General features: G+C 40.5%; 2 protein-coding genes across 3 annotated transcripts in view; one reads left to right on the top strand and one right to left on the bottom strand.

The window, feature by feature from the left end:
• PRKN (parkin RBR E3 ubiquitin protein ligase) overlaps positions 1–2,591 on the bottom strand; it is a 781,894-nt gene extending 779,303 nt beyond the window's left edge. For both annotated transcript variants that reach the window (XR_008465680.1, XM_054196729.1), the window contains exon 1: positions 2,451–2,591. Coding sequence is in view for 1 of the 2 variants with exons in the window: in XM_054196729.1 (XP_054052704.1) it covers positions 2,451–2,457 (7 nt within the window). In the remaining variant the exon portion in view is untranslated. The remainder of the gene's footprint in view (positions 1–2,450) is intronic.
• PACRG (parkin coregulated) overlaps positions 2,507–12,037 on the top strand; it is a 247,184-nt gene continuing 237,653 nt past the window's right edge. The window contains exons 1-2 of the mRNA XM_054196731.1: positions 2,507–2,648; positions 3,330–3,518. Of these exons, the coding sequence (XP_054052706.1) occupies positions 3,372–3,518 (147 nt within the window). The 5' untranslated portion in view covers positions 2,507–2,648; positions 3,330–3,371. The remainder of the gene's footprint in view (positions 2,649–3,329; positions 3,519–12,037) is intronic.

Genomic DNA, 12,037 nt, shown 5'->3' with positions numbered 1-12,037 from the left:
ATAACCTTTTACTGAAAATAAGCATATATTAATTTTTTTTTTCCAGGTAATATGTTAGCACTCAGAAATTCATTTATAAGCAAACCTTTCTCCACAAATCTCTGCTGAGTCAACAAAAACAAACAAGGCAGGAGAACGTAGTAATAAGCAGGATGGGAAATCATATGAAGAATATTAAAAGCCAGTGATACAAGTCAATTGTCTAACCTCTTCTGGAATGACAGGTGCTATGGAAAAAATGTTCCTCGGCAAAATATCTTAAAAAATTTCATGGGAGGGGAATTCAAAGAAAAACCATGAGTATGGTTAAGCACTTAAGAGGAAGACGGAGTAAAAAGATTCACCTATTCCACTGGAGAAAAAAAAAACAACAACAGAAAGAGAAGAATAAGAAAGCATAAGAAAAAAAATAGTAATACTAACATGTTAATCAGGTTTGTTCTCCCTATTTCACAGGTCAAGAACAAATGGATATAAAAAAAGTAAGATAGGAAATTGAAAATCAATTAAAGGAATTAATTGTCACGTGTTGCACAACTATACTGTAGAATTCCTTGCCACAAGAACTCACGAGAACATAAAGTATTCCCAGAGATTTGAAACTGTAAAACATTTTATTTCATTTTGCTTTTGTAAACCATGTGCTTCCTAGGGTAGTTCTTTAAACACCCAGGTGAAAAAAACTGGGCACAGACTACACAAATTATTTCACCCATCCCATCCCGCTCCCAATTTTGCCATGGTATTTCTAGCTCATAAGTTAGGAGGAGACTTTTCAGAAAGCAGGAAACCTGACTAGGTCTCTACATCATATACTTTGAAAACAATTCTTGTATTTTTCAGAGTGGGGATGGTTTTTTCGTCTTTTTTTTTTCCTCCACTAAAATAAAAGGTTGCTGCTTAAATCATTTAAGGTTGCAACTCATCTAAATATGTTTTTATAAGTTTGCAACTAATTGGGATGTAGATTTCATAATCAATATTCACAAATGTTTCCATCTGCCACAGTGAAAATAAAATTATAATTCTTCAGTCATATAAATATTATCTTTATGAGCAATAAGTAAACATTTAGATTTCAGTATGAAGTCTACAGGCATCAACTTTGTAACCACACGGGCAGTCCCTTATGTACACTCAACTTACTTTTCTAAAGCATTAAAAAACAAACACACACTGTAGTTCTGTAAACACATGTATTTTATATACTATAGCAAGACATCAAATCAGCAGAAGAGATAACATTGCAAGATGAAAGACAGCGGACACTTTGTGCTTTCCTTAAGCCACACTTTCAATTTAAAATATTCTCTGCTACATAAATAAAAAAAAAAAAGTCCAAATACCAAGAAAACCCAGTAAGTAATGCTCCATAACTAGGAAGAGACCATTTGCATCAATGTTTATACAGACTGAAAATACCACATAAATAACTGCTTTCCACCTTCTATTTAGCTTTTGCAAAGCTGAAAGAAAAACAGCATTACCCAAATACCCACATTCATATACTGCTAAGAAAAAAATATGTCTAGCTGAAAGACCCATAGGATTCTTGTGCATTTTTGAGATGTTTAATTTAAAAACAATAAATATTTTGACAACAAACTGCATGCTTTTCAACTTGATCAGGTCTTATGTAGACAGCAAGTATGATACCTACACTGAAGATGAAACAGCGAGCCTGAGGAAGGCAAGGAATTGTTAAAATACAAGTGCATCTACTACATTTTATAGCTTCTAATTTAAATAATTCACAAAATTGTGAAAGGGAAAGAAGATGAATGTGCAATGAGAGGCAAGGATTACATAATGGATCCTGCAATTTGTGTGACTCTCCAGGTATGGACTCATCTTACAAGTAACCGAAGAAAACCCACTGCTGAAACAACCGATTAGTACGTCACACCAGCATGTGTGCTTGGCATGGCAACAGAAGCCAACTCAAGGACCAAATGGCCAAACTCCCAACACGATTTAGGGCTGAGTCGCTTCTTTTTCAGATCACCGCCAGCCAAGTACCATGCCAGACCAATACTGTATATACGCTAGGCAAGGCCAAAAATCTTCACAAATCACAGGAACCTTGACCAACAGTATTTACAATCGCTACACTGCGGGGAAATTAAAAAACATTTTAAAATGATCTCAATCACAAGCCCTGAGCATGCCGCTGCTGGGCCACCCCCCGCCGGAGGGCTAAAGAAGAGCACTGACACACACGCACCCGCCCCCCCCGCACTTTGGCCCCTGAGTGCCGCCCGGGGACACGCCGGGGCGGTGACAGCGGGCACCCACCGCCACCCGCAGCGGGTGCCGAGGCGCGGGCGGAGGGGGACCGAGGGGAACTAAGCCGGCCCCCGGGACCGATGCTACCAGCAGCAGAGGGGCGGGCAGGAAAAGGCGGATCTGCATCCGGGTTCCCTCTCTCCCTCCCTGGCGCGCTCACTCACCTATCATGGCGGCGGCGGGGAGGGGGGAGGGAGAGGGAGGGAGGCGCGCACGCACCCGCGCCAGCCGCACCCGCCGCTCGAGAGCTCCCCTTTCAGCCCTCAGCGCGCGCGACTGCGGGCCAGCCGGCGCGAGCACCGGGATCCAGCCGGCGGCGGCCCGCGCATGCGTTTCGGTGGGGAGGCCGCAGGGTCCTCTGGGTAACGTAGTTCTCGCCTCTTCACACCGCCCAGCTCTCCTCACGTGACCACCTTACCCCTCCCTCCCCCCCCCCGTTAATTACTTTCTGTTAATTTCAGTTCTGCCCGGGTTTCGGTGTACGGGCCTGTGGGCCGCGCGCGTGGGAGGGGAGGGGAGGGGAGGGGAGGGGAGGGGAGGGGAGGGGAGGGCGTGCGTGCCGTTGCTGTTGGGGTTTCTTTGGTTCACCTCGTGCTTCCCCCGCCCACGTGACCCCCGCCGGCCAGGCGGCGGGTTGTTGACGCGTCGCCTAGAGACGGGCGCGAGGCCGGGCACGCGTGCGGCCCCGCCCGCAACGGACCGCGCGGCGCGAGCCTGACGGGGGGCTCTGGGGGTGAGGTGGGGCGGCGGCCGGCCTGCGGGGGGCAAAGCGCCCGGGGCGGACAAGAAGAACGGGTGGTGAGGAAGGGCTGGGGTCGGAGGAGCGGGAGCAGTGGGCAGGAGGAGGGGGACGAGCTGGGGTGCAGAAGGGGGCTGGGGGAAGCGAGGGACGAGGGGCTGGAGAGGAGGCCTGTCAGGGGCAGGGAAGGCGCGGGAGAGATGTGTGAGGGGGTGTCGCTGGTTGGGAAGGGGACAGAGGCAGACCTACTGCGTTTTCTGACTTTCTGGGGGCGGGGCGTTGATGTATGTTTGTTTTTTTCCAGTCTGTATTTTGCTCGTTGTCCATCGTGGACGCTGGTGGGGAGATGGTGGTGGAGAAAGCGGGCTCAAGCCCCTCCAAGACCGTAGGTGACAGGTCCCCTCAGCAGCGGGAGCCACTGGGGCACGTGAAGAAAACCAAGCAGCAGGTCTGCGATGGATTCACTATTAAAGCCATGATGAAAAACACTGTGGTATGTTTGCTGCTAGTATAGAGGTGATGTTAATTTACTCTCATGTGTCCAGGAGGCATAGAGTGACTTAGAGCTGGAGATAAAGCATGTCAGGAAGGTCTGTGAGTTGCTAAAACTTTATGTGGAGTTTGCTGGTTGCTGAAATTACCTTCAGGCTTTACAGAAGTAGTATTATAAGGTAATATGATATATACCTTATAAACATAAGGTCTGTGCCTATGGAAGCTGTGATGCTTCGCCTCCAAGTATATTACTTTGGTGCCACAGTTTTTCTGTATTGTTTTGTATTGGCAGTGCACGTTCTGTTAAACTGTCAGCCTGTAGAATTGTGTGAAAGGCTTACTACCTCACATTTAGCAAAATACTGTCAAATGATACTGTAGTATTATTTGAAAGTGTTTTCATATACTGGCACAGTGTGGTATAAGTTTGATATGAATATCACACAGAATAGCAAAGATCTGGAAAATACATTCATTTTTAAAATAAGCTTGAAAAATAATAAAAAGCTTCCACATGTTACAGGAGAATATTAAACTGGAAACAAACATTAGTTCTCCAACTCATGAATTGTATTTTTCTTTATTTGGACAGAGTTCAAGGTGTTAGCAAAGTCTTGTGTTCTCAAGATTTTTTAAATTCTATATATTCTTCTGACAACAGTTATGAAATACATTATTTCCCTTGTTTTGCTGAAACAGTCTTCTTGCAGCAGTCTCTCTGGACTTGTTATCTGTAAGAGCATCTTCTTAAAAACCCAAACAAGTCCATCTTTCAACAAATTTTAAATGGAGTAGAAATTGTGTACATTAAAAATTTATTAGTAAAACTAAAACATGTTTCACCTTAGTGGGAAAAATACAAGGTGAAAACAACCGAAAAAATCCTTTGTTTTAAAGATTGTTTGGTTTGTTTGTTTTTAATTCTAGAGATATGTGGAATTGGCTATAACACTTCAGTGAGTTTAAGGATTAATTTTTAAAAGACATTTCCTCTTCTCTGGACGAAATTCAAATCATGGATATTTGTACATATTTTTTTACACCTTGATATGTAAAAGGCGCTTGGTTTTTTTAGAAGAATCAGCCATTTCAGTGGAGTCTAAGAAATATATATTTAATTTTTAAAAAGGAGCATTGACTTGTGAACATAACGAGCATTGAGTTTAACCAGAATTTAAGTTTTCTTTTAAATATTTATAGAGTTTTAACTTTTATGGCTGCAATTCTAACTTCCTAAACATTAACGGAATGTTAAATCATGTGGTACTGTCATTAAGCAACAGGAAACAGGTAAATCTGCTGCTTTTGGAGCTACTCATTGAATCACAGAAATGATGTTTTTTTGGCATGGACTTTTGGAGATCATCTAACTCAGCTTCCTATTTGAAGTGGGCCTGTCACTAGCACTAGATCAGGTCAATCATGAGTTTCCCTAGCTAAGCTGTGAAACCCTCCAACATCAGAGATTCCCTGACCTCTCTGGGCAACCTGCTCTGCGTGCCTGCCTGGCTGCCTGCCCCCTGGGCACCCTGTCAGAGGTAGGGTTAACAGTTTTCTGACCCTCTTCACAGGTTCTGCTCATAACTGGGTAGGAAGCAGTGAAACCTAGAGGTCCTGGGAGATTCATAGTGCCAAGGTTGTATTTGGCAAAAGCTCTGAGCGAGGATAGGCAGCCACTGGAATAATTTCCCAGGGGTCAGTGTACAAAAATTAGGGTAAAGAATATCTCACTGCTGCTCTGTCTGTGCCAAAGTGGGTGTCCCTTTTCTCTTTTCCAACAACTGGTTAAATGGAGCTTCAGATTTATTAAGTACTCACGTGTCAGAGGTTGACATCATCAATGAAGTTCTCATGGAAGGCTTAGGAGTTGACGGGAGGGTTGAAAGCACAGCAGGCAAATACATTGAAGACATGGTAATTCTTTTTGTTAACAGCATGACAAGGAACACAGTTGTCAGCAATATGTTCAGCATCTCCAGGTCAAACAACTAGGTACAGATTAATAGCCTTTAGTGCAAGCATGCAGTCAGTCTTGAAACTCTTATCGTAGATTACCATGATGAGTATATGGCTGTAAATGTTATAGTAAAAGTTCCAGAATTCTTTGATATTGCTTGTGCAAGGAGCGTTTTACTAAACCATTTTTCATGAAAGTTGCTGGATGAAGTTTTCTTCCCAAGTCTGCTTTCATATCCAATAGTAAGTACAGAAATTAAGTACATACAATATTCAAGACTTTGAATATTCACCAAAAAAATTGTTCCTGAACTGAAGAAAGTGTTTTATGTTATTCCAAAACTGTAAATTCATATAGCAGTTTAGATTAAGAGCAAGATCATATAAATGTCTTCTACACTAACAAGCTAGATACTGTGACATTTACATTTTAATTGTTTTGTCCCCCAAGTGGAATCAAGACTGCCATGTGACATGCTCATACTTCACATGGACTCCATGGGTAGAATTAGGAATATAATTAAAAATTAATATACAGACTAGCAGGTACAAAAGTGTCTGTACATGAATGTGGACAGCAGGAAGATACCTCTGTTCACTTCTGATTCTCTCCAAATGGTTATTTTTCCTGGTTTGTGCAACTGTATATGAGAGAATAAATTGTTGGTGTCCCCTTTTTCTGTAATAAATTAGTGGTAAATGCACTTTTTCATTTTATTACTTAAAGGGAACTGTAGAAGGGGATTCCAGTCTATCTCCCAACTTCTAAAAGATTCTTAACCAACAAGTTACAAGATTACTGAGGGGAAAAAGATCGCAGAGGGGAAAATCTCCACATGTCTTTTCAAAATGCTGTTGCTGTGCTGCAAAGAGTTAGGATTCATAGGGCTAGGAAGTGGCAAAGTAGGAAACTCACTAGGCAATATATTTTAGCTCATCCATCATTCATGATGGATTTTTGGAAGCTTTGGTTTTTGGAATTGTATGTGCATCATTACTTGCTAGAATGGATTGATGTTTTTTGGTGTTGAATTGGAACTTAAGACATACCGTCCTGACTGCTGAGGCAATAAAGCTATGAAGGGATGTTCTTTTTTTTCCTTCTATTTTTCCTGAACATTGAATTCCTTACTACAAAACTGCAGAGCTTCAGCAGGAAAGGAGGAATTTATCTTTCCTCTACAGGTCCCCCTTTAATAACACTATCGCCAGGTAAGTTGACGTATCCTTCTGCAACACGTGAATTTCAACTCCTCTGTCCAGAATACCGAATTCAGATTTTCTCCCTGACTTTCCTGGGTAAACCAGTAGGTTTTATGTAGAAAATATCACCATCACATCCATCTGTGTTCCATGACATCATTCAGAAACTGCTTCTAGTAATGGGCCACATCCAGCCTGCGCATAAGGGATAAAGTGAGAATGCCTGCTAGATGGTCTTAGAAGGAGAGTGATGCTAAAAATCTAGATTTCAAAAACCAAAGCAGAGCTATTCAACCTGGGAGAGTCTTAGCTATGTGCAGAAGCACAGGTCCCAGCTCCTGAAAGAAGTGTAATTGCTTATAAGCAGAAAAAACGTTATTTAGATTGCAGTTCTGGATTTTCATCCCTCTGTTCCTCATTTAGGAGTCTACAGGTCTGTATGTATCACAATGACTTCTCAGTTTTTGTTGTTTAAACTCCTCTTTCAAGCCATTATCAGTAGTGTTTGTTGTGAAGGACTTTCTTACCCTTTACCCTTTGATAATAAGTCATAGCAAGGGTTTCATTTTAACCATAATGTGATTTGTCTACATTCTGAAACTTGTGATTTGATATTCTGTTTATATTCATCCACACTGTGTAACTAAGACTACTTTTTTATTTACCTTGTAGCAGTAACAGTTTCTAATCTGATTTTAAGGCTATGGGGAAGTATTTTTTACAAGAAAAATTTTCCGTTTCTGTTGTAATAGCTAATTTATTGGCAAAGGCAGTACGTTTCGGGGCAATTAGATGTCAAGTTAAAGGAATGTTTTGAGAAATGTTTATGGGCCAGTAGTATGTCCATCTTGGAGGAATTGCTCCAGTTTAACAATAGCCATTTTGTACAATCTACGAGTATACTGTAGTGAACACTGTGAGTCAATTTAAACTTCAGTACTCTGGAAGGCAGTCCTATCTTCCTGCTCCAGGCTGTTTATTACTAGTGCCCCTTATTGTGCCCACGTTTGTACAATGGTGGCTGATCAGGGAGCTGATCCTGCTGAAAAATACTCCAGCTTGTTTAAGCTAATGGCGTTGAGCTGCAGTCTTTGGGATTGAGGCAAGCAAAGCTCCTGCTCCCACCAGGCACTTCTGTCCTGCCCTCCTTCCTGTCCTGACTGCATGCTTCCATCTCCCCTTTTGCATTTACATTAGTGTTTCTTGCAACTACAGAGGAGGTTGGGTCAGCTCTAAGAGCTGTTAACATACGCAAGAAGGGGAAACAGGAATATGCTGTCAGCACAAGCTGTGTGGGTGCGAATGTCCCTCTCAACAACATCGCAGTCTTAATTCATTTAAAACCAGTTATGGAACTGAGTTATAGCAGAGTAATTCCACAAGCATTTAAAGCAGCATAAACTTGCACCACAATTGAAAGGAAAAAATCCCAATTTCTTCTTTGCGCAATATAAACTTTTATGTGGCCATGCAGTGAACTAGACTGGGGTCCTGGCTAAACCTAGATTAAAAGCAGCTCAGCATTTTTTTTACAGCAGTGCAGCCTTGACATACGGTTTGGTAACAGTGTAAGCTAACAAAAATTGTGGCTGCTACAGCTCTGCCTGCTTCTGCTGCATATTTTTACCTTTTTTATGGTCAATGCACATAGTCATGCAACTGAATTGATGAGGGACTTCATTCATTAATTTTTGCAAATGTGGGGAAAGGTTGATATTGTTCATAGTTGCAGTGCTAAGATGATAAGATTTGTTTAATATCCTCAAGCATGAAGAAATCATGCTGTTTCATTTATGAAAATCTGTTACACACTTGAATCTCCAGTAAATCTTTTTCTTTATAATTGTCATATGTCTTAAAATAGATAATACGTAAATTATCAGTTAGACTCCATTTCATGTTTTTGATTGACATTTCTTGTTTTCTTAAATCACTTCATTTGATTCACGATATTTTATGTAGAAAGACCCTGGAAGGTTTTAAGTTTCATACCTAGAAGAGGTAAATGTAAATTGATTTTAAAACATTATGACAGTGATGTTTCAAGTCTCCTCTACTAATCAGTTTTTTATGAACTAATGAATAAAATATTCTTAACTGGACACAATTACAGAGGCAGTTGTCAAATTCTGTCAATTCTTGCATTGGAATTAAACTATTTTAAACATTGAAAACTGAAACTAATATAAAAGAGCAAATGTCAGACTAAATTTTTTTAAGTATATGAGAGAAGAAGTCTTACATGTTTTCATACAAAGTTTTCATACAAATTTAAACTCCTGCAGTGGTCTGAGTATGTGGGTATCTTTGTCTGGTGTTTCACTGAATTAAGTGGGCATTTTTAAGTTTTCAGATGTTAGACTGCAAGTGTAGGAATTCAGAACAAAGTATTAGAAAATGGTTAATAACAACAGTCTCAGAACAAGATTTTAAGCTGTCGACTTGCTGAATAGGGAATTGTCTAACGTCAGCATTTCCCACATGCAGCTGGGTACACCTCTAAAGCTAGCCAATAGAAAATGTGAAAGATATTAGTTAGAAAGCATCTGCCATACACCTTTCTCAGCACACAGACTCCAGAACAGTTTCCAAAGAACATATGGGCATATTCCTTCTTTCAACTTGATAGCATTCATTCCAGCTAAGAAAAATCCTGGCTTCTATGTAGGCTTCAGCTTTATCTTAGTCTTCTCCTTATTAGTTGACTGGTGATGCTATAGGGTTCCTGGAGTGAGTTCAGTAAAGAGGCATCAAGACAGGGTTCTGGAGCACGTTTCATGAGGAGAGGCTGAGGGAAGTGTATTTTTTTCAGCCTGGAGAAGAGAAAGCTACCAGGGTACTTAATGATATTAGGTCCTAACAGACCTAATGGTCCAATAGCTATGAGGAGGCTATCAGGAAGATAGAGCCAGTCTGTTCACTCTAGTGAATGATGGGAGGACAGAAGATGTGAGTTGAAAGGAGGTGCTCAGGATGGTGAAAGGCTTTTTCACCATGAGGATAGCCAGGCAGTGCATCGTGTTTCCCAGAGTTGTGCAGTCTCCTTGGAGGTTTTCAAGACCAAATGGAAAAAGCCCTGAGCAACCTGGTCTGGTCTCCAGAGATAATCCTGCTTGGAGAAAGAGGTTGGACTGGAGTCTTCCTGAGGTCCTTTCCAACCTGAGTATTCCCATGATTCTACCTCTTCATATAATCACAGAGTCATAGAATGGCTAGAGTTGGAAGGAACCTTAAAGATCATCTAGTTCCAACCCCCCTTCCACATGAGGCGGGGTTGTGGCCACTCCATGGCTCTGCTATTACTAAGGTCAGATGAATCAGTGATGATTAAGTGACATTAGAACTGGGGAAAGACAAAATGAAAAGGCATTTGAAAGTGTTTCCTTTAATAGCTTTGCTGCTTTTCTGAAGAGGTGATGTGAAGGGGGTAATATATACTACAACTCAGAAGATACTTTATTTTTCTGGTAAGTCAGTCTCCCTTCTGACTAATAAAAACTATGTAACACCATATTGTTCTGGTTGTAATAGTGAATTACATCATAAATGTAAGGTTGACTTTATAAATACAATTTGAGTAAGCCTGCATCAGTGCTTGGGTAGCAGTAACACGTGCTTATCAGATGAGATCCCTGCTGCAGCTAATTCTTATATGGTCTGCTCCAACAAGGTGGCAGCAAGTACTGCTGCCAGGAATTGAAGCAGCAGGCCATGTCTGTGGCTGTCAGCCTCTGGATGCTGTCCCTGGTCTTACAATCTCCTCTTTTCACTGCTGTAACTTAAATGACATTGGAAGCTTTAAGTGGGTGAAGGAGACAGGAGAGGTAGTATAGTGGCATTTGCACTAGAGAAAATCATGGGTGAACACTGGGGAAACAGGAGAGGAACTAAATGTCACTCTCCAAAGTGGGGACCTGGGTGATCACTTATCCAATATGATTTTTGCTATGTCTGTGCTCCCAAAACTTATGCACTGATGTGCCGAAGCCCGTTGTTGCCTTGTTGCAGACAGACAGGGCTGGAGTCTATACCAGGAAAATGGAAATTTTCTTTCTTTTCCTCTCTGATACTTCCAATTAATATATACGCTTGGTCTATTGTTAACTGAAATGATCTGGTAAGGCTTTGAAGGTGTCAGGGAGGTTTTGGTTTTTTCATGAAGTTTTCTTAACCATTTTGAAATTACAATTACTGCAAAGAAACAGTAGCAAACACTACTGTTGGTATATTGATAAAATTTCTAGACAAATGCAATGATAGAAAAAAATACTGTGGAAGACTGAGGGGTTCCTCCCAGCAACAGTTGATTCCTTGATATTCTTGACATTCCTGTAAGCTGTTTGGCATCACTTTTCATTTTGATAGCCTAGTTACATATTTTCTGCTGGAAAATTTAGTGTTCTCTGATAACTTTCTTTCTTATATAAAACATGTGTCAGGTCATCAGGATGAAGTTATAAAGGTCCAATATGCGGTTGCAATGTGCTGAAGGCTGCATTATGGAAGTCTCATGTTTAACAGTTATACTCTGACTCTGTGGATAAATTACAAATTTTATGCTTATTATAGTTGCAAATTTTGGTCTCTAATGAGTGTAAATAGAAGGGATGTGTGTAAGTAAAGGGATTGCTCCTATGTAATTCTAGAGTGAGATAGACCTTCTATAGAACTTCAGTCAGGCATCTTACTTGACAAAACAGGATTCTGATGCGATAATAAAACCTGCCTGAATTATAATAAGATAGTAAACACATAATTTAGCTTTTCATACATTTGTGATGTTTTTTTTAATGTATATTTAACAGTTTGCATACTTGTGTTTGAAAGAAAGATGTTTCTTCAAAAAAAAAAGTTACTCTTCATCTATGTTTCTGTAAAGGGTGATGTCAAGATTTTGATAGCAAGAATGAATACAGATTTGTTCTCAGTTTGATAATAGAAATATGTGGATAGCGTGCTGTGCCTTAATTGAAAGCTACTGTCATTAGCCTGTTTAGGATCCAGATTAGTTTTGTTTGGACTGGGTGGTTTTGTTTGTTTGTTTGTTTGTGATGGAAGTCTTTTTATCACTTTTCTAGAATAAACAATCATATACTGCAGTAAGTATAAAAGTTCTGCACAATGTGTGATAAAGATAAAACATATTATAAAATACACTGTAGAAATGAGTGTGCAATAAAAACTCTTGAATACCTTGAAGCAAGCATGGTATACTGTTAAGTTCCTATGTAACAACCATTTGGAGGAAGAATAGATTTTTAAACTTATGTTTTGATGCCTGTTTCATTAGTCATAAGCATATTACTGATATTTTTTTGTGTGATTGGTAGGCAATGCATAGTGTTCCGCACAAAAGCA

Source organism: Rissa tridactyla, chromosome 3 (assembly GCF_028500815.1).
Source record: "Rissa tridactyla isolate bRisTri1 chromosome 3, bRisTri1.patW.cur.20221130, whole genome shotgun sequence".
Taxonomy (NCBI): Eukaryota; Metazoa; Chordata; class Aves; order Charadriiformes; family Laridae; genus Rissa; species Rissa tridactyla.
Note: the sequence above shows the minus strand (reverse complement) of the source record. Positions and strands in the feature narration are given on the sequence as shown.